Raw genomic sequence first — 24,542 nt, forward strand, 5'->3', positions numbered from 1 at the left:
GTCGCCCGTAAGACCCGGACCAGGGGCCGCTTCTCGGCCCACTGCAGCGACCCCCCCGCACGGCCGGCCGGGTCTTCGGGCCCAGCACCCAGCTTAGAGAACGCCGAGCGCCCGCCCCCTCGCCTCCACCCGCCAATCCGCGGGCGCCGCCGGCAGCGTGCCCGCCCCCGCCTCGCCCTCCGCCAATGAGCGCCGCGCCGCGCCGCCGCTGTTCGCGCAGGGCTGCAAATAAAGTTCTGGGAGGTTTTGAACTTTTTTTTTTAAAGCGTCCGCGCCGCCGCGGCCGAGGCCCCGCCCCGCCACTTCCGCCCGCCGCCGCGCGCTCGAGGCTGGGTGGCCGCCGGCCGGCGGCGGGCAGCGGCGGGCAGGTGAGCGCGGGCGGCCCAAGGTCACGGCCGGGCGGGCCTGGAACGGCGGGCGCGGCCGCGCGGGGTTCCGGCGGGTTCGGGCCGGCCGGGCCGGGCCGGGCCCGGAAGGCCGCGGGCGGGGTCCCCGCGGCCCGGCGGCTCGGGGGACGCAGGTATTCCAGCCCGGAGGAGCTTCCAGGGCCGGGCACGGGCCGGGGGGCGGCCGGGACCCTCCCGGGACCGCCCTGCGCCCGGCGGGGGGCGCGGAAGGACAGTCCGTGTCCGGCGGTGACGGGGGCCGGCCCCGCGGCCCCGGGTGGTGGCCCGGGTTCGGGTATTCGGGATTGTCCTCTCCAGGGCGACGGCCCGCGAACCCGGCCGGCCGGGGCAGCGCTAACCCCTCCCCGGGCCGCCGGGCGCGCCCAGGGTCCGGGGAGCTGGGCCGGGCCCGGTGCTATGTCGGCCGCTTTGTGTGGGTCTGGCCGGAGCGCTTTGAGCTGACCCGGTGACGCCTGCGGGGTGGTGTCCACGGCCGGGAGGGGAGCAGAGCCCCGGCCTCAGCCTGTCCGCGCGCCCGGCGCCACTGCCAGGGCGGCCACCGGCTTGCCCACCGGGGTCGCACTGGGCAGTCGCAGGGGGAGCGGCCGGGCAGTCTCCGGGCACCCTCCCCTCCCGGGCACCCTCCCCTCCCGGGCACCCTCCTCTCCCTCGAACCCTCTCCCGGGCACCCTCCCCTCCCTCACACCCTCCCCTCCCTCGCACGCACCCTCCCTTCCCGGGCACCCTCCTCTCCTGGGCACCCTCCCCTCCCTCACACCCTCCCCTCCCTCGCACGCACCCTCCCCTCCCTCGCACGCACCCTCCCCTCCCGGGCACCCTCCTCTCCTGGGCACCCTCCCCTCCCGGGTACCCTCCCCTCCTGGGCACCCTCCCCTCCACGGCACCCACCCTCCCCTCCCGGGCACCCTCCTCTCCCTCGCACCCTTCTTTCTCTCCCTCGAACCCTCCTCTCCCTTGCACCCTCCTCTCCCGGGCACCCACCCTCCCCTCCCAGACACCCTCCTCTCCCTCACACCCTCCTCTCCCTCGCACCCTCTGCGCCGTGGCCCCCAGGGCGCTGCCAGCACTCGCTCCCACGCGGGTTTCTGCCCTGTCCTCACACTCTTGCTGAGTTGAGCCGGAGGGTAAAGGCCGAGTGGCCCCTGATGGCCCATCTGCTCGGCAGGCCGGTGGGCCTGAGTGTGGGCTTGCTTCAGGAGGGTGGGCTTGTCTTGCTTTGGGCTTGAAGGGTTGCTGACCAGACGGTTCCGACTCTGGGCGCTAGGAACCCCGCCCCCCGCCCGGCCCTTTAGCTGCTGGTGGGTGGGGCTGAGAAGTGGGCCCTGCGGAGCTACTTGGCCAAGGAGCTACGCGGGTTCCCGGCCGCCGTGTCTCCATGGAAGTGTCACTCAAGTGCCCTGAACTGCAAGAAGAGCTTGGCGCTGCGGGGCGCATGCCACACTCAGATGGACTTCCTGTCGTCTCCGGAAGGGAAGCTGGTGTTTCGTGGCCACCGCTCCAGCCACTGGTGACCTCAGGGCTTTGTGGCCCAGGGGACCCAGAAGTCCTGGTGCTGGTGGCAGCGCTGGGGGCACTGTGACAGGAATTAGGGTGTGTGTGTCTGCCCCCAGGCGATATGTCATGTTTGGGGGCCACACCCGGTGGTGCTCTGCCAGCCACACCCAGCTTCCTGCTGGAGCAGTCCTGGGGCTCGAACCCGGCCCTCCCGCCTGTGAAGTGCCCGCACGGGCCCTTTGCCAGTCTCCCCAGCCCATGGAGACGCCGTGTGTGTGATACAAGTAGTTGACAGTGAAGTCTGGCTTCCGGGGATACACGAAGATGGCATGAGACGCTCTGCCCGTCTGCGGGCTGGAGCCATAGGTCAGCAGGGAGGACAGCCCGGCCTCGCGTGTGGCCAGGCCGGGTCAGTCCCTGGTCGCCCATCCAGTACCCCCAGCCCTCTGGAGTGGTCCCTGAGCACAGAGCACTGCTGGGTGTGAACTTGCCCGAAGGTTCTCATTTGGGCGTGACTTACAGCCCTGCTAATAATAGTTCAGGCGTGCAGGGCACCAGCTCCCCCGCCACGGGTGTCTTTCGCTGTCGAGGTTCCCCGGGGATTGTGGGCCCTTGGCTTTGGGAAGCTGGGCCGCCCGTGAAAGACCCAGTTCCTGCCCTGCTCCGTCCCCTGCAGCCACGCAGGAGGCCGTGGGGGGAGCGACACTCGGCAGCTGGCCGTGGAAGCCTTGGGCTAGACCGGCTGCTCTCGCGCAGCAGGGCCAGAGTCACTCTCAGCCCCTGTGGCTGGCGGGGGCCGGAGGTGGGGCAGGTGACGGGCCTAGGGAACCGGGCGCCTTCCTGGGTTGCTTGTCCCCAGCAGTGTCGCCAGTGTTCACTCCCGGCCATCTCCGACCTCTTCAGCGGGGCCCCAGACAGAGGGTGGGGCAGGAGGCCTGTCCACTGGCGCCTCTGCAGACCCCTCACCTGCCCCCGTCTTGCAGGGTCCGGGCGGCAGGAATGCTGACGCTGGCGAGCAAACTGAAGCGGGATGACGGGCTCCGCGGCTCCCGCGCGCCGGCCTCCGCCTCCGATTCCACGAGGAGGGTGTCTGTGAGGGACCGGCTGCTGGTGAAAGGTACGGCGGGGGGAGGGCTGCTGCCCGAGGGCCAGTGAGGCAGGACGCTGGTGTCGGCTGTAGAAGGATGTCGCTCCGCTTCCGGACACCCTGTCGCAGGGACTCGGTGCTTCGGGCTCCATCACACCAGAGCCTGAGTTTCCTCACCAGTCCATGGCGTGTCCTTGGGTGGGATCTGGAGAGTTCCTCCCTCAGCTCTCGTGTGTCCGCGTGTGCATGTAGAAGTGAACTGCACTGAGCTGTGTGTGTGTGTGTGTGTGTGTGTGTGTGTGTGTGGCGTAGGTGTCTGCTGAGCTGTGTGTGTGTGTGGGGGGGGGTGTAGGTGTCTGCCGAGCTGTGTGTGTGGCCAAACCTCTGGAGCATATCCTCACTGCACTGTGTGCATGTGTTTGTGTGCATGCATGTGTGGTGTGGGCATCTGTGGGGTGTGTGCATGCGTGCAGGCATCTGTGGAGCGTGTGCCGTCCTCAGGGGGGTGTGCATGTGCATGTATGGAGCGCTTGTTGTCACTCACTGCAGGTGACAGGTGCTGTCTGGAGGATGACCGGTCGGCTCTGGAGTCAGGCCGGGCGGTTGGTGTTGGCCAGGCGTTGTGGGGACTGCGGGCTCTGCGTCCTGGAGCCTGTCGATGGCAGGACAGCTGGTGGCCTTCCCGAGCACAGGGTGGCTCTGCTCGCCCTGGGCGTAGTAGAACTGAGGGCGTCGTGGGGGCTCTTGTCCTCGACTGCCCAGGGCTCAGGTCTTGGTGGGTGATGGGTGGAATGAGGACCCAGCGTGGCTGAGCCCGGAGCCCTCTGAGGGCGGGTCTGGCCATTCCGAGCCCCGGGGTGTGCGGGGCGGATCCCTTGGCTGGGAGTGTGGAGCGCTGAGCACTGAGGCCAGATGAGCCCGGCACTTTCTAGGGCAGTTCTCTGTTTTGGTTTGGGGCCACATCTGGCGTGGGACGGCGGCTACACCTGGCTGGGTGCTGGGGAATCGTGGGGTGTCGGGAGCCGGACCCAGGCCTGTCTGAGCCGGCGCTGCCCTGGGCTGGGGAGGTCCGAGGCTCCAGCACACTGTGTGGCCTCCTGGTCCCGTCCCTCCTGGGCCCTGGGTGCTCAGGGGTCTGTGCCAGCTCACTGCACTCCGGCCGCAGAGGGACCGCCTGAGGAAGTGCCCTCGGGGCTGCCGCGTGACCTGACCTGACGGGGTCCGGGCAGCCCATGGTGGCGCGTGTCTGCGCCTCGCATGGTTGAACATGGCGGCACCTTCGCTCTGGGGGTCTCGGTCGGGGGAGGCAGGACAGGCGGGCGTCTGCTGTGTGAGCGTGTTGCTGAGAAGCCCCTGGGCTGCCAGCGTCTTCCTGTTGCCGGGGACTCAGGGCTGCCGGGCCTTCCTGCCCCTCGTCTCTGCACTGGGAGGGTGGACATTGGGCAGCACGGCTGTCCTTCCACGGACGGGCTGCAGGGCCAGGGCTGGACGGGTCTGAGGCTTCACCACTAGACACCCTCAGCTGCTGACCTGTCGTTCCCACCTCCCGTCCCGGGCTGCGGCCTTAACTCCCACGTTGAGGAGCAGTGGGGGGCTCCCGGGTGGGTTCAGGGTCTCAGATCAGGGTGTGGGCACAGGGTGCTGCTGACCCTGCGCTGGCTTCCTCCCTGGGGCGCTGGCTTGGCCTGGGCACCTCGGCTGCCACATGGAGCCAGAGGCCAGAGTCTGCGGCTGGGCACAGACTGGGTCTGGGGGTGAGGCCGGGGGTAGGCCTGGGAGGGGGCGGGGCGGGGGCTGGTGTCTGAGAGGGCGATGAGGGCCCTGACAGTCCAGTCCTGGCCGGAAATGGGAGCTGTTGTGCCTCTCAGGCTTGGTCCATGGTGGCTGGTTTGGGGGGCAGGGGCGAGGGGTCCCCAGCGTGAGGGCCCGCCACCACCCGGCATGCTGTGACCCCGCCCTCCCTCCCGGATGACTCAGTTCTCTGGTCTGAGGGCAGCCAGGGCACAGCTTCCAGGCGCCGAGGTGGCCAGCAGGAGCCGTGTCCAGTGGCCTTCCTGGGCTCCTGGGGGGAGGGGGAGGCAGGAGGGTCACACCTTTTCCTGGCAGAGGGCGCTCGGCACACTCAGAGTCACGGGAGCCCGGAGGGAGGAGTGGGTGGGCGAGACGGCACGGAGGCCAGGCTGTGCCAGTCCACGCCCGGCGTGTCACTCTCGGGCCCTTGGCGCCACCTGCCAGCTCCTTGAGCCCGTAGGTGCTGTGACAGCTCAGCCTGACGCATGCCAGGCGGGGGCTGGCTGGGGGGCTCGGCTGAGGCTGACGCTCGTCTCTTTGTCTCTCCAGAGGTCGCAGAACTTGAAGCTAATTTACCTTGTAAGTACGGTGCTCACTTCAGTCTTAAAAACTCAGCATGGCAGCAAGAGCCTGTTTTCCGTGTAGTTCAAGGAGTCTAACGGGGTGCGAGTGGGCTGCAGGGGTCCCTGCCGGGAGCGAGCAGCCGGCTGTCCTCGCTCTGCTGGCCCTGGTTCGCCCAGCCCTGAGCGGGGAGGGCCGCAGCTGCGCTGGTGCTGGCGTGCTGGGCTGGGCTGCCCCGCCCCCCCTGCTCGGACACGGGGCGCTGCTCTGCCCCCACTGTCCTCCTGTCCTCCCGGGGGTCCCAGGAACAGAGCCATCGAATCCCCTCGCCTTTCTATAAAGGCAGCTGCCTGCCACGCAGCAGAGTTTAGTGATGTTCAGACCTAGTGAGCCGGGCCGGGTGAGGACCCAGGTCTGACCCCTGCCAGCCCGCGTGGTCCCCCGAGCACTGCCCAGGAGTCAGCCCTGAGCACGGCCGGACGGAGAGGGAAGGAAGGAGTGCGACATGGCCAGGCCCACGCTGTCCGAGGACGTCCTGACGAACACAGGCCTGCCCCTCCCGGCCTCCCCAGCCCCTGGGCCAGGCCGGGGCCGGGTGCTAGACTCCAGGTCAGCGCACAGGCCTGTGGCTGCAGAGTCAGCAGCTGCTTTCTGTAGGTCTGAAGGAAATGGTCACCCAGGAATGTGGCCTCTGCTCGAGTGGCCGACGTCCGGCCCATGCCTCAGTGCAGTCCTTTCCGCTCTGCCTGTTTGTTCTGGGAGTATGCACGCTCTCGGGGCTCGTTTATTTGACGTGATACAGGAGTAGGCAACTCCCCCCGCAGCACACACACACACACACCACCACACACACACACACACACACACACACACACCACCACCACACACAGGTAACTCTCACCGCACCACACACACACACACACACACACACCACCACCACACACAGGCAGCTCTCACCGCCACACACACACACACGCACACACACACATCGTCTCCCTGAGGGAGGGTTTCTCCTTCCACAGTAGAGTTACATGATCCTTTTTTTTGTGGGGGGGTCACACCTGGCGATGCACAGGGGCACTCCTGGCTCTGCACTCAGGAGTCACTCCTGGCGGTGTTCAGGGGACCATATGGGATGCTGAGGATCGAACCCGGGTCGGCCATGTGCAAGGCAAATGCCCTCCCCGCTGTGCTATTGCTCCAGCCCACATAATCCATTCTTGACATCACGCACGTGCATTCACACACGCACACAATCACCCGCAATCCCACACCCGTCTCCTGAGGGAGGCATCCTGCTTCCGCTGTAGAGCTGCATGGTCCACTCTTGCCGTTGCCGGGCAGGTCTCTCAGCACCCCGGCGAAGTGAGGAGACGGCTCCCCTGTTGGAGCTGGGGTGGGGGCAGGAGAGGGGTCTCTGGTGTGGTGCCTGCCGCCAGGCTGTGTAACATTCATCCCTGACGCTGTGGATTCTTTTGCAGGTACTTGCAAAGTGCATTTTCCTGACCCGAACAAGCTCCATTGCTTTCAGCTCACGGTGACCCCAGGTAACACTCGTGCTGTGTCGGTATCGGGGATTCCATGGCAGATGCTACTTTACTGTGCTCTGTGCCCACGTTGCTGGGCGGGCGCCGACTCAGGGCCTTACTTGAGCCAGGGCTGCGTTCCGCCATGCGCTGCCCCCAAAGCTGGTCTCAGGGCTTTTGGTTTGTTTGGGGAGGCTTTGGGGGTGTCCAGCAGGGCTCAGGGGTCACCCTGGCAGGCCAGGGCCCTATGGGGTGCTGGGATTGAGCCCTGGGCAGTTGGCACAGGGCGGCGTGCGCCCTGACTCCAGCCGGCTTGTGTCAAAGGCGGTGTGAAAGGCACGGGGAGGGGACGCGCGCAGCTGTGCGGTGACCAGCCCTGGTGCCCACGGTCCCTGCGTGAGCTCGTGGGCTCGGAGGCGCTGAGCTCACACCCTGGGCCCCTTCTGCGGCAGGATCGGGCTGCCCTGGCTCCCGGGCGGTGTGGGGGGGGGGGGGGCTGGGCCGGCAGGGCCTGACCAGCATCTGTCCAGCGTCTGTTCCGGGCTCTGGAGCCACTGAGACTCACGGCACGGGCTAGTGAGAAGGAGGAGGCATGGGGGCTCCTCCCTACGACCGTGCTCCCTGCTGCTGTCACCCCGCTGTCTTGGGGTCCCCACACGGCCTCGGAAGCCTGCTTGCTCCTGCTCTGCGCCCCTGGGGGTCTGGGCGCGTCTCCACCCCCTCTGCTATAGCCACTGGTCATTTCTGCCAGTGTGACAGGGAGGTGGGGCGGTGAGCCCCTGGACAGGACTGCTCACTGACCTGGGGTGCTGGCGCCCTTGTTCTCGTGAGGCGCGTGCCCGGGTCCTGACGCCTGTAACCCTGTGCCCTCTGCCCAGCGGCGGCCAGACTTCCGTGCCGCGGCCTGTGTGGTTTTGTTTGGGTTTGGGGCCACACTTAGCGGTTCCTGCTGACCCTTCACTCAGAGCTCGATCCTGGCGAGGTTTGGGGAACCCTGTGGTGCAGGGATCGAACCCGTGTCAGCGTGAGCCACTGGAGCTAGCTTTAAAAATGTTTTTTGGGGGCTGGAGTGATAGCACAGCGGGTAGGGCATTTGCCTTGCACACGGCCGACCTGGGTTCGATTCCCAGTGTCCCATATGGCCCCCTGAGCACCACCAGGGGTAATTCCTGAATGCAGAGCCAGGAGTAACCCCTGTGCATCTCCAGGTGTGACCCAAAAAGGAAAAAAAATTAAAAAAATAAAAAGAATAAAAATGTTTTTTAAAATGGTCAGGAAAAAAAAACTTGAAAATTAAAAAAAAAAAATCCGTATCACACTCCCCTTCTGACTAAGGAGAGGGCGAGAGAGACCTGCGCTCGTTTGAAAGCTCTGGAAAGGCGTCACCTGTGTGACCACAGCCTGGGAGGGTCTGGAATGTCCTCGCCTCGTCCAGAAGTCATTTCTGTCCCCATACCGGTGTTGTCCTCTCTTGGAGTCCCTGAGTCCCGGGACTGTCTGTCTGCGTAGCTCGGCCTCCCTGGGGCCCCGTGTTGGGCCCCACGTCCTGGGGTCCGTGTCTGTCACTCCCAGTCTCCCGCCCCGCATTGGAGGGCTGTCAGGGGACAGTCTGTCCACTCTCGTCCTGCCCTGCCTGCGTTTTTCTTTCTTTTTTTTTTTTTTTTTTTTTTTGGTTTTTGGGTCACACCCAGCAATGCTCAGGGGTTACTCCTGGCTTTGCACTCAGGAATTACTCCTGGCGGTGCTCGGGGGACCATATGGGATGCCGGGGATTGAACCCGGGTCGGTCGCGTGCAAGGCAAACGCCCTACCCACTGTGCTATCGCTCCGGCCCCTGCGTTTTTCTTCAGTCCTGTCGTGCTAAAGATACGGGGTGGCTTCAGAGATGCCCAGAGTCGAGCGTGCACACGGCCGCCCGCTGCCCGCCACGGCGGGGGAGGAACGCGCCATCGGGGCTCCCCGGCACCTCCAGCGACAAACTGTCTTTCCTGTATTTGCGGTGGTTTGTGTATAATCTTCCCTGAAATGCTTGTTTTCCCTTTTCTTCCCCTTTTCAAATGTGCCGGGGATGTGAAAGGCGGGGGGGCGGGGGGGCTCGGCCTGTGTGGTGACAGCCCTGGCACCCGAGGTCCCCGATAGCACATGGGCTCAAACAGCGACACAGTAAATCTAGCTGATTTCTGTTGTTTTCTCTATTTCGAGTACAAGTCCTCGGACTGGCCCATGAGCTCGGGTTGTTTTCTTCCGTTCTGTGGCTTTCTTCCTTTTAAATGTTTTTTCCTTTGAGAAAATTGCAATTTTATATCTAATACATAATTTTGTTAGTGATTAGTGCTTTTTTGTCCTGTTGAAGAAATCTTCACTTCTCCCATCTCTCTCCTTGGACAGCAGAGCAGGCAGCGGGCAGGCTGGACGGACCCTCGTCCCTGGGCCCTGCTGCCCTGCCCTCCTACTGTTTCCGTCAGCCCCTCTCAAATTGGCGTTTGTGTGAGAAAAGGCCCCGTGAGTTTCCATCTGTCTGTTCAGTTGTTGGTTGAGGGGGTTGAGTCACTTCGCTCGTCATTAGCATCGGGCCCGTGAGCCCCGTCAGCTTTATCCTGCCCGCTTCTCCGTGTTCGCCTTTGGGTCAGCCTCTCCCTGTGCGACCAGTGGCCCTGTCCAGCACTGTGTGTGCGTGAGAGAGCTGGGATTGTGTGTTGGGGGGGGGGGGGTCTATGTGTGCATGCATGTGTATGTTGCCTGGAGTTGGACTCGGGCCTTGCACGCGCCCTGCTGAGCTGCCCCCAGGGAGCTGGGGGCACTCGGGACCTTCGGGTTCCCCTGAGACCGGCGGGGCGGGGCTCTAGGTCCGTGGGCAGCAGGCGGGGGGTGGGGGGGGCACTGATGGCCTGCGGCTTTTGGCATTTCCCATCTGTCCGTTCTGTCCGTCCCTTCCCACAGTGTTTGTTGCTTCCCCACGTGAGTCCTGTAGACGCGTCATAGCACAGGGGTGGGGTGGGGAGGCGGCTGCTTTAACTGATGTTTTAAATCTTCATTTTGTTACTAGCGTATAATAAGCCTGACTCTTCATTTCCTTGATGCCACCCTGGCAGTGCCCAGGCACTGCGCCCCACCCTGCCCTGCCAGTGCTCGGGGCCACTGTGGTGCCAGTTGGTCCCCGTGAGGGCCGTATGCAGGGGTGCTGGGGTCCCCTGTGAGCTGCCCCCACCCCCAGTGCTGGTTCTCTTTGCATTTCGGGGGGGGGGGGGTGGGCAGCGCCAGCAGCCCTAGGACCACCTCCTGCGATACTCTGCCAACAGGGCCTCCAGGTCGCCTTTGAGGGCCCAGCAGTGCTCAGGGCCACCCTGCAGTGCCCAGTGCTCTGGGGCCAAATGACGCGGGGGATCATCTGTGCTGTGACCTCGGCCCGATGCTCATTTCAGGGGTCGAGTATTTCCTGTGGGGTTGTGTCAGGCAGAACCATCGTCCCCAGCAGATGCGCTTTGAGGCTCCTGGGACCTCACCCTGTTCCCAGGCAGAGGAAGAATCTTCGAGAAACTCAGAGGGGTGAGGGTGAGTCCCGGGGACCCGGCTTGGAGATGACCCCCTCGCTTTGGGGGTGCCACACTGCGCGAGAGCGTGCCTCTGCCCCGCACACCCCCGAGTCCGTGTCCGTCTGTCTGTCCGCAGTGCGGTTGTGCGTCTGGCCAGCGGCACATGCGTTCTCCCCTGGCTCCAGGCTGCCCTGGCCTCCTCTCCTCGTCGGACCTGAGGCCTCTTGAATCACATCTTTCCAGGCAGTGCGAGAGGAGCAGCTCCTCCCCCCTCGGGCCTCGGCAGTTCACGGGGAATCGGTGTGATGACACCGAGGGGTGGAACTGCAGTGTGGCCGGCGCTGTCTGGGTTTGTTCGTGTTGAGTGGGAGTTAGTGTGAAGCGACTTGTGTGGTGGACACGGCTCTGGTGTGTGTTGCTTTGGTTCGGGGCCTCCTCACAGTGCTCGGGCAGCTTTGTGCTCTCGGGGTCCCCTGTAGGTGGTGCTATAGGGGCCACACAGCTCCAGAGGTGAACCCAGACCCCCGCTTCCAGCCCCTCTTCCTAAGCGGCCTCCAGGATGTGTGGCCTTCAAGGCGGTTGTTCCGGGTTTTGTGGGTTTTTCGTTTACTTCGTCTTTGTTGGGGGCCACCTCCAGCAGTGCTCAGGGGTCCACCCGGCTCTGCACTAGGGGACCACTCCTGACAGTGCACGGGGACCATCTGGGATGCCGGGGATCAAACCCGGGTCATCCGCGTGGAAGGCCAATGCCCTCCCCACTGTCCTATGGCTCCGGCCCCCTTCAGAGAATTTTTCACATTTTTCTTCTGTTTTCAAATGTATCGATGGGTATGAGGTTGTTTTTTGTTTTGTTTTGTTTGTACTTTCATATCCTTTTAAGGTCTGTAGCTTGTTGAAAATGTATTTATTTTTGTCTGGTTTTGAGCCACACGTGGTGATACTTGGGGTCACTCCTGGCTCTGCACTCAGGAATTACTCCTGGCAGTGCCCAGGGGATCGAACCCAGGTCAACTGAATACAAGGGAAGTGCCCTCCCCACTGTACTACCTCTCTGACCCCCAAAATGATTCATCGTCATCCATGTCATCCCATTGTTCATCGATTTGCTCGAGTGGGCACCAGCAATGTCTCCATCGTGAGACTTGTGACTGTTTTTGGCATATCGAATACGCCACGGGGAGCTTGCCAGGCTCTGCCGTGCGGGGCGGGATACTCTCGGTAGCTTGCCGGGCTCTCCGAGAGAGACAGAGGAATCGAACCAAAATTATTATTTTCTTTTATTGATTAATTTGCTAATTATGAATTATTCCCTGGGCTCTGCAAAGAACCAACTTTCTATTCCGTTGCCTGTTCTCTGGCACTTCCCTGCCACACCGTGTGTCCCTTCCTCTGCTCCTTGTCTCCTGCGCCCCTGCGGGCCCCGGCTGGTCCGCCGTGGGGGGGCGTGTGCTCCGTCTGTCCCAGCCTGGACTTCCGAGTCCCTGGCGCCTCCATATGTTTTGGCCGGAAAATATGTTGGTTCTCGCGGGCAACAGTCTGTTTTCTCCGAGTATTTGCCAACGTGCTCTGCCGGGGCCGGGCCTCTCGGCTCCCGTCTGTTCCCTTCGTCTGCCGGATCTTCGGGTTCTCTGGAGTGGAGTCTGTTGTCTTGGCGGGATTCTTGGGGTGGCAGCTGCGGTGTGTCCTTGTTTGTTTGTCTTGGGGTCGCACATCCAGGGGTGCTCAGGGCTGACTGGCTCTGGGCTCAGGGATCAGTCCTGGCGGCCGGGGATTGAACCTGGTTCGGCTGCGACCAGCCGTGTGCCAGGCCAGCACCGTCCCCGCTGTGCCCTCCTGGCCAGAGACCGGGACCTGGTGGCCAGGGGAAGGGTCAGAGGCCGCCCTCGGGAGCCAGCGGGAGGCCCAGCCAGCATCACCTGAGGCCGGGGCACCGCCCCTCCCCCCCACTGGGCACCAGTGCAGTACCCGGGCCTCTGGGTGCAGCCAGACCCCACAGCTCTCCCTCTCCCCCCCCACCACTCTCCCTGTCTCTCACCCTCTCTCCCTCTCCTCCTCACCCTCTCCCTCTCTCTCCTTCCCTCTCACTCCCTTACTCCCTCCCTCCTCCTCCCTCTCCCTCCCTCCCTCCCTCTGGCTCACACCCTCGCCGGCTGTGCCAGTTCAGGCTTCGTAACAATGTCGGCCCTGGAAGTTGAGCTGTTGGTTTCGTGACGGTGAGGCGAGGCCTCTCCGTGTGCGCAGGCTCAGAGGCTGGGCAGCCTGGTGAGGGGCCTTGGTGCCCGCTGCTCAGTGCTGTTGAGTCCCGGGGAAGCGGAGCCCATGCTGGGTTTCCAGCAGAGCGGGTGCCACTGGGCCTGTCTCGGCCCTGCCTGCCCCGCCCCTGCGTGCTGTGTCGGCGCTGTCTCCTTTCTCCGCTTTGTTGTTTTTTGTTCCCTGCAGATGAGGGTTACTACCAGGGTGGCAAGTTCCAGTTTGAAACTGAAGTTCCTGACGCTTACAACATGGTGGTGAGTCCCGGCCTGGCCCTGCCCTTGTGGGCCTGTGACTGTCCCCCCAGCTGCCCGTCCTCTCCCGGGCGCTGCTCCGCGCAGAGTGCCCCCAGCCCTGCACACGCCCGACTCGGGCACAGGGGGAGCAAAGGGAGAGCAGCAGAGGGACACGGCAAGGGCCCGGGAGTTCCGGGCGGTGCGTGGCCGACACTGCTGACGGACGCAGGGCCTCGTGTGGGCTGAGCCAGCCGCCGGACCCGCCGCCCTCACCCCCGCTCGCTGGCCCCTGCCACGTCCTGCCCCCGGGCGCCTCTTTCTCTCCTGCTTCCTCTGGTCCCTTTCATGCCGCCTCGAGTGAGCTGTGACCGTTTCTCTGTTGCAGCCGCCCAAAGTGAGATGCTTGACGCGGATCTGGCACCCCAACATCACGGAGACGGGCGAGATCTGCCTCAGGTGCGGCCCCTCGAGAACCCCCGCACCAGACTGCGCCTGCGCCCTCCCCCACCAGTAACCTGGCCGAGGGCAGGGGCCGTCCACTCACAGCGAGGCCGAGTGGGGCTTTGGTTGTCGGCCACTTTCCGTGTCTGTCCCCCTCTCTGAGGCCCGGGGCTGTTTCTGCCCCTGGGCAGCCGTGAGCCCCCAGCCCCCCACATGCAGGCTGGGCATTTCTCTCCCCCTCACCTGCCGCCCACAGAGAGGCCCCAGCCCCCTAGGGGAGACGCAGCCCGTCACTGCCAGGCATGGTCACCCCCCTGCCCGCTTCCTTTGCTTTGCTTTTTGAGCTTTTTGGCTCACCCCTGAGATGCTCAGGGTTTCTCCTGGCTCCGCACTCAGGCATCACTCCTGGCAGTGTTGGGGGGCCATGTGGGATGCTGGGGGTCAAGCCAAGGTCGACCGCGGGCAAGCAAACGCCCTCCCCGCTGTACCACTGCTCCGGCCCCTCTTCTTCTTTTTCTTGTTTTTTGTTTGTGGCATCACAGCCATTGGCGCTCGGGGCTGGCTCCTGGCTCTGCCCTCAGGCATCGCTCCCGGCCGTGCTCGGGGCCCTGTGAGATGCTGGGGACCGAACCCTGGTCGGCTGTGCACGGCAGGCGCCCTCCCCTGCACTGTCCCTCTGTGCCCCACCCACCCCCCACTCTGCTGCAGTTGGTCCGGTCAGCCCAGAACAGTGGGCGGCGGGCATACAGCCCGCGTGGGCGTCTGCACAGTGTGCCGCGAGGGGCCCCCACAGCTGGGCGGGTGCTGGCGGACCCCCGCTCCCGGGTCTCTCCGCAGCCTGGTCTCGGGCTCGCGTGCCCAGCTGGGCCGTGCCCGTGGCCCACGGGATCCACAGGCTCTGGTTTGGCTGGTCTCGTTCCCGGTTGACGCGGGTGAGAACTGTTGGCTCGAGCCTAGTGGCCGAGGCTGTGTGGCCGCAGTCCCCGGGGCCAGCGTCTGCGGCCTCGCTGGGCTGTGGGGTGGGCACACGGGGTCCCCGCTCCCATCACGCTGGGCCCGGCCCGAGCATGCTGCCGCTCGGACCCCAGCAGAGGGTGGTCAGCCCCGCAGTGCCTGTAGGAAACCGCTGCCCGCGGCCCCTGAGCTGGCACTTGGAGGCTCTGGGGGTCTTGCCTGCCAGCGGGCTCCGGGGGGCTGACAGGGCTCCCGCCTGTCTCGTAGCTTGCTGAGAGAACATTCCATCGACGGCACCGGCTGGGCGCCTACACGGACACTGAAGGTAGGGGAGCCCCGGCTCGTCACACAGGCCCACACGACCCGACACACACGCGCCCCACACACACACACACGGGCCCACACACACACACATGGGCCCACACATGCCCCCCCCACACACGGCCCACACCCCCACACACGGGCCCACACATGCCCCCACACACACTCCCCCACACACGGCCCACAACCTCTCCTCCCCGCGGCCCCTCCCCCCTGGTTCTCTGGGCATCTCCACTGGCTGTGCAGGCATTTGCAGTTTTCCGTTTTCCATCTCCATATCCAAGGGGGCCCCTCAGCGGTGTCCCCACACCTGCCGCAGGAAGGGCCCCTCGGGACCCTAGTCCTGGCCCGGGGAGGCCGGCTCAGGGATTGGGGGGGTCCCGCAGAGCCAGCTCCAGAGTGCTAGCCCCCCACCTCACTCGGGCAGCCCGGGGCCCCTGCACGGACAGCCCAGCGCTGCTCTCTGTCCATGTCACCTGGCCGCTGTCCCCCGGTCCTGGGCCTCGTGTGCAGCCCCGTGGCCCTGCTCTGGCCAGTGTCTCAGCGGTTTGGGTTGGGGGTTTTGTTTCTGGCTATTGACTTTTGGGCCACGCCAGCTGGTGCTCAGGGGTCACTCCTGGCAGTGTTTGGGGGCCCATAGGGGGTGCCGGGGACCCGGCCGGGCTCTGGACAGGGCAGTGGGTGCTCCCGCCCCTCCCTGGCCCCGGCCTGCCCCACCCTGCGGCGGCTTCGCTCTCCAGGAAGCGCAGCGCAGACGCGTCAGGCGTCCTGGTGCCGGGTGCCCGGGCTGAGTCAGGACGACTGGGTGGGGGATCTGTCTGGGTGACCGGGTCACGTGACCGTGTTTCCTGCTTCTGTTGCAGGACGTGGTTTGGGGTCTGAACTCGCTGTTCACGGTGAGTACTCTCCCTGTGCCTGGCCGCCAGCAGCCCTGTCGCCTCCCGCTCGTGCCGAGTCCCAGACAGCGACTCATGGGGCATGCGGGGGGCTCAGGAGAGCCTGTGCCCCTCAGGGACCCCCTTCCTGGAGGTGCCTGTTGCCCAGCTCTTCCCGGGGTCCCTCGGGGACACTGGTGGGTGGGGGGAGCGGGCGCCTGCCCACCTCTCGGGCGGGGCGCGGCTGGAAGCTGGTGCTGGTGCGAGCAGGTTCTTCCCGGCGAGGTTTTGCTTTTGGCCGTGAGAGGCTTCACGGAGTAACTCCAGGCCGTGCCAGGGCTGTGGCGTGCGGCCCTGTGGCGGGGGTCCTGCCGCATCTGGGCGGCGTAGGGGGCTCCGTGCGGGCCCTCCCCGCTCACGGGCTTCTCTCCCAGGATCTCCTGAACTTCGATGACCCTCTGAACATCGAGGCAGCGGAACACCACCTGCGGGACAAGGTGAATTGCGCCTGTGCGGTCACTGGAGATGGGCGTGCCCGGGTGCCAGGGCTGCTTTTGGGGAGAGGCAAGAGTGTCAGAGCTGGCCTCTGGCTGCGCTCAGTGACACCTGTTTGACCAGGGCCTGGAGTGGGCAGCCAGGCAGAGCATCGGCCAGCGCCCCTGCCCGGGGCCGCCCGCTCCTTCCTCTTCCTCTTCCTCTTCTGTGGCCTCTCCCCTGGCTGCTTCCAGCACCACGATAGGCGAGGCCAGGGAAGGACTGGGGTGATGGGGACACACAGCTGCCCGGCTGTGGAGTGGACGGCGCTGGGCAGGGGGACACAGCTGCCCGGCTGCAGGAGTGGACAGTGCTGGGCGGGGTGGACACAGTTCCCCGGCTGCAGGAGTGGACAGTGCTGGGCGGGGTGGACACAGTTCCCCGGCTGTGGAGTGGACGGTGCTGGGCGGGGGGACACAGCTGCCCCACCTACCTCCTCACTCGCCGCCATCCCTAGGACGACTTCCGGAGTAAGGTGGAGGACTACATCAAGCGCTACGCCAGATGATACGCATCCGCAGATGTGCGTCCAGTGTGTCCGACTCAAGCCGAGGGGCCCTGTCCTGGCGCCCCCTCAGTCCACCGGGTCGTCTGAGTCCTGTGACCATGTTGTCCTAGGAAGCGCCTCTTGGTGACCGCCTGCCGTGGGTGGCGCGTCCACGCCGACGCTGCCGGAGCGCATGGTGGCTGAGGCGTCCACTCGCACGGTCACTCCAACTCTGCCGCTCCGGCCGTGGACGGGCCTGGAGAAGGACGAGGCCGGCTCGCGCCTCCAGCTTGCTTCTTCCCGTTTGCCCCTCAGCCTGCTCAGCCGAGCTGGTGCCGCCGCGGCCCGGCCCGAGGGTGATGCCCCCCACCCGCCCCGCCCGCCCGGGGCCGCCACCTGCTGTAGCCCCTCACTGAGATGCGCATTGTATGGAATGTAAGTATATTTTGGAACAGATTTGTAATTTGTACGATTTAATGCTTTAATTATTTTTTCTATTCTCATTTAGTTTGTATTTTCATTGTACGAAGCAGGCAGAAAAATGTTGCACTGAGCAACTGTCGAAGGGAAATACAAAGAAACTGTGAAAGACACATGATTCTCTGTGTCCGGACACACCGCAGGGGCCAGGCCCCGCCCGCACCCCGGGGACCCCTGGATCCCGCGGCTTCAGCCCAAAAGACAACACTCAGGAGGTGGCGCTCTGGGCTGCGGCGCACTGCTGAGCACTTGCCTCGCACGTGTGAGGCGCTGGGTTCAAGCCCCACACACACGTGTGTGCACACGGGCTCACTCTCGCTCAGCCAGCGGGGCCCGTGTGAGGGAGCCCCGGCGGGGCAGCCGCTGCCAGCATGGACGGGCAGCTGCGCGTCCTCACGGCACAGGGGGTGGACGGGCCCACGAGCCCTGGCGTCTGGGGCTGGACTCTGTCCTTGCAGTGACCCACGGACTCGGCCTCCCCCACCCCTTGTTGGCACGGCCCGTGGCACTGTGGGTAGGGAGCCCGGCTTCCGGCCCCCGCCCTGCTGTCCAGGGCTGCGTTTCCCACCCCAGGGCAAGTGTGGGCCTGGAGGTGGGGTGGGCGACCCTCTCCCTGCACGGGCGTCCCCTTGCCACTGCCCACCTCGGGGACCCCCAGCACCAAGCCTTCGGGCAAGTGCCCGGCCCCCTCAGAAGCCAGTGTGTGGACTCCGACGGTGCTGGCGGGGGCTGGCACCTCCCCCGCCCGCGCAGCCCTTCAGCCCCCAATGGCACCTTTGTTCCCCGACAGATCAAGCGGGATTTCTTGAGCATCTTTTGCTTTGGTGGGGGGTGGGTTGGGTCACACACACGGTGGTGCTGGGGCTGGTCCTGCCACCGGACTGATCCGGGCCGCTGCGGAGGGTTCTGGGGCGCACACCACGTGCAGGCCCCCGCTGTTGGGCCGGTCTTCCTGCAGAGCCGAGACCCCCAGAGGTGCTGCCAGGGGGTCCTGGGCGAGCCTCGCCTTCCTGCACAGTGGGCAGCCGAGGCACCTGCAGCAGGGCCGCGTGGGCAGAGCGCCTCCTGGCTGCCGGGAGTGGCAGCCTGCAGGGAGGCACTGCAGGACGACGTGACCACCACAGCCACGCGCTGGGAACGCAAATCGCACCTGAGCATCCCTGAGACGGTGGGGTGCACAAGTCCATGACTGTGACCCGCGGCAAGAGTGGGGACGGGCTGGGAATGCGCAGTATCCAGGGGGCAGGACGGGGCTGGGTCACCAGTCTCGGGTGACAGACCCAGGGCCACTGTCTTCGTGGGGAGAGAACCCTGGGCCCGGCATGGTAGGAGCAGGAGTAGGAGGCCGCAGTGCCCGGCACTTGCCAGCTCACTCCCCAGCACCACCGGGTGTGGCCCAGAGACCACGGCGGGGGGAGACGTGGGGAGAGATGGGAGCACCTTTCCAGAGCACTGCCTGGGAGACAGATGGATTTCAAACAGCCTGTCGCCACTAGTAGCCAAGGCTCTGTGGGCACAAGACCTGTACAGGGCAGCGGGCAGCGGCCACCCCTGCTGGGTGAATCCTACAGGGCAGGCACCTGCTGGCACAGCTTCCAGCAGGCAGGACTCTGCCCTCACCCACCTACTCGCCGCCTGGACGGTCAGCAGGAGGCCACTGCCCCCGAGCCCAGGCCTCGAGCTCAGCCTCCTGTCACAGGTGCCAGACACAGGTGAGGAGACGTGGGGACTCAGGACAACTTCACAGGGATCTTAAGTCTCCACCCTCAAAGGGCTCCTGCACCCAAAGAGTCAGTGACAACCTCAAAAAAGGGGCCCGTGTGATAATGCAGCGGGGGTGGGGGACATCTGTCTTGTGCGCAGCCGACGCGGGCCCAGTCCATGCACCCCATATGGTCCCCCAAGAACTGCCAGGAGTGACTCCTGAGTGCAGAGCCACGCGAGCACCCGAGCTCCCCACCCAAGGCCAAAGCAAGTTTATAAAGAACCAAATAAAAAACTACAGAAAAGTTCTTAGACTTCTCGTTTGTATCCTACTCGGTGAGAGTAGCAGCCTCCCTCACGCGCCCGAGCAGGACTGCAGCCAGGCGTGAGTCCTGGTCCTCCGGGCCCTTGGTTCCATGTGACCGACCCTGGCAGTGCGTACGGACCCGCAAGCACCACGGAGCCCCGAGAGCACATCCAAGCCAGAGACGACGCTTCTGTGCTGTAGTTACTAGGTCGCAAACACCCCAGGGGTGGGGGGAGGCAGGACCGTCCTGCCTGCTGCATGGTCACTGGGAGTTTATCGGCGGGAGGACGGGGATAGGTACCAGGCTGCCCCCACGGCACAGAGCTGAGGGGTTGCAGGGGCGGCTGACGGCTGCTGGGCCTGCGCCGGGCTCGGCTGCCGCACACGGGGGGTTCAGAACTCTGGGAAAAGCTGAGTTTTCTCCTTATTTGTACGTGGTCACACGGTAGCTACAGCTGTGAGACTCAACATAGCAAGTCCAGCTGCTACACCAGCACCTCACACTTGGTGACATCAGCCACTTCTGTCTCCTGAACTAGGGGAGCTTAGGACACACAGAACAGGAGGAAATAAGACCCGGGCGGGCGAGGGGAGACCGGGAGGCCCTCGGCGGGGAGAGCAGAGAACAGAGGGACAGGGATACCGCAGGCTCTTGAAGGCCAACTCCAAAGCGCAGGACCTGAACAAAACGCCATCAGCTCGTGTCCACGGCCGGCTGGGGCCCTCGCACAGCCCTGCAGGAGCCGGCGGAAAACGCCCGATGAAGGGCAGAGGCCACGCACGAAGGGACCACAGCCAAGCTTCTTCAAAACAGAGGACGGAAAAAGCCATTTACAGTTTTTATTTTGGGGGCACACCCCTCTGTGTTCAGGATCACTCCTGGTGGGCTTGGGGGACCAGAGGGGGTGTCGGGGATCAAACCCACGTTGGCCGTGTGCAAGGCCAGCGCGCTCTGGCCCTAGAACCTTTGTCCCCAGGAGTAAGGCAGCAGAGCGATGGGGGTCCGGGTCCTCACCACGAGGCGAAAGGTCTCGTAGATTCACAGTGAGGGGGTGGGGGGGGGCAGTGCCCCGTCTACATATACAGTAGCTGGAAAGCTGAGGCTTACGTGGGGCCCGGACAGGCCAGCTGGCAGCAGGGGCCACTTAGCAAGGTCCCTCGATTAGAGCTGGAGCAGACTTTAGGGACACGGGTGGGCATATCTCAGAGTGATTCGACACCCCTCCTTTGCGCTGTTTCAGAGGTGAGGCTGGACCTTCTGTGGACCTTTACTTCGGGGCGGCGGTGAGTGGCGTGGGGGCTGGCGGGGGCAGCGGGAGGGGCTCGCCTCGTATGGAGCTGGCCCAGGCCCCGGCACCGCGTACGGTCCTGAGCACCGCCAGGCGTTCCTGTGCAGAGCCACGAGCCTCGCCAGCTCTGGCTTCCCCGGCAGGTGCTTCCAAGGCCCTGCCGCGCCAGCGCCCGTGCATGTAGCGCGGGGAGGCCTCCCTCGCCTAGAAAGCTGCGGGGAGTCCAAAAGCTGACCCTGGTTTGGTGCCTGGCGCCCCACAAGCTCTGCAGGAGTGATCCCTGAGCACTGCCGGGTGCTCCACCAAAATACCCTGAAAAACCGGCGCGAGAGTCTGGGGTCTGAGCTAGGCTCAGAGCCACCAGCACGTGGCACGGCCAGGGCCAGGGCAGCTTGGCCGGTGAGGCAGTGGATGCCCAAGGCGCACCTCGGCCTGTGTCCGCGCGGGCCCTCTACGGAGCAGGCACCGGACAGCCACCTGTCGGGGCCCCCACGGAGAGGGTCTTATGCTGTCCACGCCTCCCCTCACGCCCCCGCCAGCTCCAGGATGAAGCGGGGAGGGGGGGGCTGTTTACCTGCGGGTTCTCGTGCAGGGCACGTAGCGGCTTTACCAACTCAGCCCACCTGGTGGGCTGTATTAAATCGTAGGAAAGGAGCCTGGGATGGGCTCCTGCGTGCCAGGAAAGCACTTTAACCCAGACGCCCTCGAGTGAGGCTTTAACCCTTTCCTACGATTTAACACCTGGTGGGCTGGTGAATTATTCCCTATTGGTTTTTGTTGCGATTACTCAGGGGTCACTCCTGGCTCTGCACTCAGGACACTCCTGGCGGTGCTCAGGGGACCATATGGGATGCTGGGAATCGAACCAGGGTCGGCCACGTGCAAGGCAAACGCCCTCCCCGATGTGCTATCACTCCAGCCTCTTTCCTATTGGTTTTGGGTGACACCTGGAGCTCAGAGACTCCTGGCCTGGAGCCTGGGGCCTGAGTGCAGGCCCCAAACCCTCGCCCCCACGGCCCAACACGGGGACCCAGACCCTTGCCCCCACGGGCCCAGTGCACACTCGGCCCACCGAGTGACTTCTCTGGTTTTCATGCCTCTCCTGGCAGTGCCTGGGGCTTTCTCCACACACTGAGCTCGGGGGTCACTCCTGGGGAGGCTTGGGGGACCCTGTGAGGTGCGGGGCCAAGCCTGGCCAGCCGGCAAGCGCCCACTGCACTATTGTTCCGGCACCCGGTGATTTTTGTAAAGTACCTTGAATGGTTTTAGGTTCACAGCAAAATTGGGAAAGTCGAGCTCCCCTCTGCCGCTGCTCCATCGCCGCCCGCGCCTCAGTGCCCTCCCCAGCACCCCCAACGGCTGAGTCCCTAGTGCGCCAGAGGCTCACTCTGTCACTCTGGCTGGGACCCAACAGTGCTGAGGCGAGTGAGGACGCCCTAAGACACTCGCTCCGCAGCTGATCCCCACCGGGCCCTCAGCTGAAGGGATTGTTTTGTTGATTTGGGGGGGAGGGGGCAGTGCTCAGGGCTCTGTGCTCAGGGCTCCTGTGGGGTGCCGGGCTGGAGCCCTGCAGCTGCGTGCCAGGAAAGCACTTTAACCCAGACACCCTTGGGTGAGGTTTTAACCCTTTCCTACGCTTTAATACCCAAGTTGGTTTTAGTTTTGTTTGGTTTTTATCTTTTTGGGTCACACCTGGCAATGCTCAGGAATTATTCCTGGCTGCGCACGGAGGACCCCTATAGGATGCCGGGGATGGAACCCGGGTTGGCCGCGTGCAAGGCAAACGCCCTCCCCGCTGTACTACCACTCCAGCCCCTCCAAGTTTTTTTTTTTTCTTGTAAATTTCTATTTAAAAAATAAAGACGCCCAGGTCTCGGCTGCTGCGGCGCGAGTGGGAGCGGCGGACGGCGCTGGAGGGAACCCCACGGGCTTTGCAGAAAATGGCAGACAAACCGGACATGGGGGAGATCGCCAGCTTCGACAAGGCCAAGCTGAAGAAGACGGAGACGCAGGAGAAGAACACCCTGCCGACCAAAGAGACCATCGAGCAGGAGAAGCGGAGTGAGATTTCCTAAGGCGCCCTGCCCCGCCCCCGGCCCCCGCGAGGACCCCCCAGCCGTGCTGCGGAGGAAGAGCCACCTGCGAGATGGACGCGAGCGACACGCTGCACTGTGAACCCGGGCGCTCCGCGCGCGCGCCCCCGGCCCGGGGGGCTCCGAGGGACCCCGCCCCGCCCCCCGCCCCCGCCTCCCCCTCGGGACTGCCAAATTCTCCGGTCCGCCCTGGGATGGTCTAGACAATGATTTGTATGGTTCGTGAGAATAAAACACACCTCGTGGCTCGGAAAAATAAATAAATAAATAAATAAATAAATAAATAAAGACGCCCAGATCTCACGGCAGGCATTTCTGCCGCCGCCTTTCTCCCCGTCACTCGCACTGCCCAGGTGACGTTCCCTGCACCCTCTTTAACGCACTTATCTGTTATCCAACGACCTTTAGACAGGGTTGGAACCCCACCCCCGGGGCTGGCTGCTGCCCAACCGGATGGCCCTGACACCACACACGTGCCACCCCGACCGCTCTGGCCCCGGGGCTGGTTGAACAGTGCCACCCGGGAAGCACCCCGGAGCTCCCACACCCCATCACTCTGGCGCCTGGGACACTGACCCCGGCCACCCCGCACCCCCCTGTGAGATGTGGCCGTTCGCTCGCTCTTTGATCTGCAGTTTCCTTGTTACCTGCCCCTGTCCAGAAACCGGCTGTTTCTCTAGAACGTTCCTCCCTCAGCTTCCTGCACAGCTTTCTCCAGCCCCTCAGGCTGTCCCCAGCTCTGCGCCAGCAGCGGGCCCCCAAGGGAAAGTCTCCCTGACACACCAGTGGCTGTGTTGGCACAGCTGACACTTTCCCGACTGCTCGCGGCCACCCTGATCCTGTCCCCATTCTCAGGTCCATGACACCCTCTGTTAGTCAAGAGACCTGGGGCAGATAGAGAGAGGGCGTTTGTTTGGGGGCCACACCCGGCGATGCTCAGGGCTGGGCCCAGAGATTATATGGGGTTGAACCTGGGTCTGCTGCATGCAAGGCAAACGCCCTCCCCACTGTACTATCACCGCATGCACAGTTGAGAACATGCAACAGACATGTGCTTTGAGTGCAGCAGACGCAGAGAAACGTCACTGCTGTGTTTCTGGTGCCATGATGAAGAGCAAGGGCTCGACGTCAAGCCGGCTCCACTGCACAGTTTCCACCGTCACTACGGTCCCGGGTTCCTTATCAGGGCAAGTGTCCAGTTTTAGGTCCAGTGCTGACCCATCAGACAGGGCGGGGTGCGGGGAGCCAGGGGTGGGAGGGGCGACCTCAGGCCAGCCACGTTTACTTTCCCGAACTCACAGATTCCTCCTAAGCTTTCTGGGGGAAAGAGGTCACCCCTTCTTTCCAAATAATGCCACTCCCCAGTGTCCTGCCCTCCTGCCCTCCTGCCTGGCCTGTCACCTGCTTCCACTGGGCAGCTCCTTCATGTGTTTGGTTTTTTTTTTCTTTTTGGGTCACACCCGGATATGCACAGGGGTTACTCCTGGCTCATGCGCTCAGAATTACTCCTGACAGTGCTCGGGGGGGCCATATGGGATGCTGGGAATCGACCCCAGGTCGGCTTCGTGTAAGGCAAATGCCCTACCCGCTGTGCTATTGCTCCAGCCCCACGTGTGTTGTTTTGGGCCAGAAATGAGCTCAGTTTGCAAGAGAAGAAACGCAGAAGCCAGGGCCGTGGAGAGCCGCAGTACCAGAACACTCAACATTTTCTGGACCACAACAGTAGATCAAATACACAAACGCCTGCAGAAAGGCCAGTGTACACCCTGTTCCTCGGCCAGGAAAGCATCCCCAGCCTCAGTCGGGCCGTCGCAGTGGCAGGGACTGGGGTGCGATGCGAAACTTTCGCGTACCTTAATTTCTTCGGCTATAAAATGGGGACAACAGTGCCCACGGGGCAGCGGCGAGTGTCGAGACTGGAGAGTCCGTGCAGAGTGCCCGGCCCGGTGCCTGGCACCGCGCAGGACTCCGAGTTAGCTGTCACCCCTACGGCGAGCGGAGGGCGCCGGGAGCTGCACGGCGTCCCCACCCACCCGCACGGGCTCCCGGAGCACCAGGAAAAAGGTGCCGAGCCGAGGGCGAGCCAGCCCCTTCCGCCGGCTCCTCGCCCCGCCCGCCCGGGCCCAGAGTGCCCCTAGCACCGACTGCCCAGCTCCGTGCCCCACTGGGCCG

The 24,542-nt window shown here is 64.3% G+C and overlaps 2 protein-coding genes across 6 annotated transcripts; both read left to right on the forward strand.

Annotated features, from left to right (window-relative positions):
• The first annotated feature begins 255 nt into the window (after positions 1 to 255).
• On the forward strand, positions 256 to 16,669 carry UBE2F (ubiquitin conjugating enzyme E2 F (putative)). 2 transcript variants are annotated; one of them, XM_055120747.1, is made up of 10 exons: positions 256 to 368; positions 2,885 to 3,018; positions 5,329 to 5,358; positions 6,822 to 6,887; positions 12,839 to 12,906; positions 13,271 to 13,341; positions 14,548 to 14,605; positions 15,465 to 15,497; positions 15,911 to 15,973; positions 16,468 to 16,668. In XM_055120747.1, exons 2-10 carry the CDS (start codon positions 2,901 to 2,903, stop codon positions 16,516 to 16,518), a joined length of 558 nt encoding a protein of 185 aa, XP_054976722.1. In that variant the 5' UTR covers positions 256 to 368; positions 2,885 to 2,900; the 3' UTR covers positions 16,519 to 16,668. The 2 variants fall into 2 exon arrangements, with proteins under 2 accessions (XP_054976722.1, XP_054976721.1); XM_055120746.1 differs by lacking the exon at positions 256 to 368 and adding an exon at positions 379 to 520 and having other exon boundaries at positions 16,468 to 16,669.
• On the forward strand, positions 16,541 to 22,624 carry LOC129399688 (thymosin beta-10-like). 4 transcript variants are annotated; one of them, XM_055120738.1, is made up of 3 exons: positions 16,541 to 16,932; positions 20,230 to 20,272; positions 22,140 to 22,624. In XM_055120738.1, exons 1-3 carry the CDS (start codon positions 16,691 to 16,693, stop codon positions 22,350 to 22,352), a joined length of 498 nt encoding a protein of 165 aa, XP_054976713.1. In that variant the 5' UTR covers positions 16,541 to 16,690; the 3' UTR covers positions 22,353 to 22,624. The 4 variants fall into 4 exon arrangements, with proteins under 4 accessions (XP_054976713.1, XP_054976711.1, XP_054976712.1 ...); XM_055120736.1 differs by lacking the exons at positions 20,230 to 20,272; positions 22,140 to 22,624 and adding an exon at positions 17,028 to 18,993 and having other exon boundaries at positions 16,677 to 16,932; XM_055120737.1 differs by lacking the exons at positions 20,230 to 20,272; positions 22,140 to 22,624 and adding an exon at positions 17,031 to 18,993 and having other exon boundaries at positions 16,677 to 16,932.
• Positions 22,625 to 24,542: the final 1,918 nt, after the last annotated feature.

Source organism: Sorex araneus, chromosome X, assembly GCF_027595985.1.
Source record: "Sorex araneus isolate mSorAra2 chromosome X, mSorAra2.pri, whole genome shotgun sequence".
Taxonomy (NCBI): Eukaryota; Metazoa; Chordata; class Mammalia; order Eulipotyphla; family Soricidae; genus Sorex; species Sorex araneus.

What these genes read in the sequence shown, in the direction of transcription:
- UBE2F (XM_055120747.1), top strand. Translation starts at nt 2,901, where the DNA reads ATGCTGACGCTGGCGAGCAAACTGAAGCGGGATGACGGGCTCCGCGGC. An exon ending in ACTTGAAGCTAATTTACCTT is followed by an intron (nt 5,359 to 6,821) that starts GTAAGTACGGTG and finishes ATTCTTTTGCAG; the next exon opens with GTACTTGCAAAGTGCATTTT. An exon ending in AACACCACCTGCGGGACAAG is followed by an intron (nt 15,974 to 16,467) that starts GTGAATTGCGCC and finishes CGCCATCCCTAG; the next exon opens with GACGACTTCCGGAGTAAGGT.
- LOC129399688 (XM_055120736.1), top strand. Translation starts at nt 16,691, where the DNA reads ATGGTGGCTGAGGCGTCCACTCGCACGGTCACTCCAACTCTGCCGCTC. An exon ending in AGATGCGCATTGTATGGAAT is followed by an intron (nt 16,933 to 17,027) that starts GTAAGTATATTT and finishes CATTGTACGAAG; the next exon opens with CAGGCAGAAAAATGTTGCAC.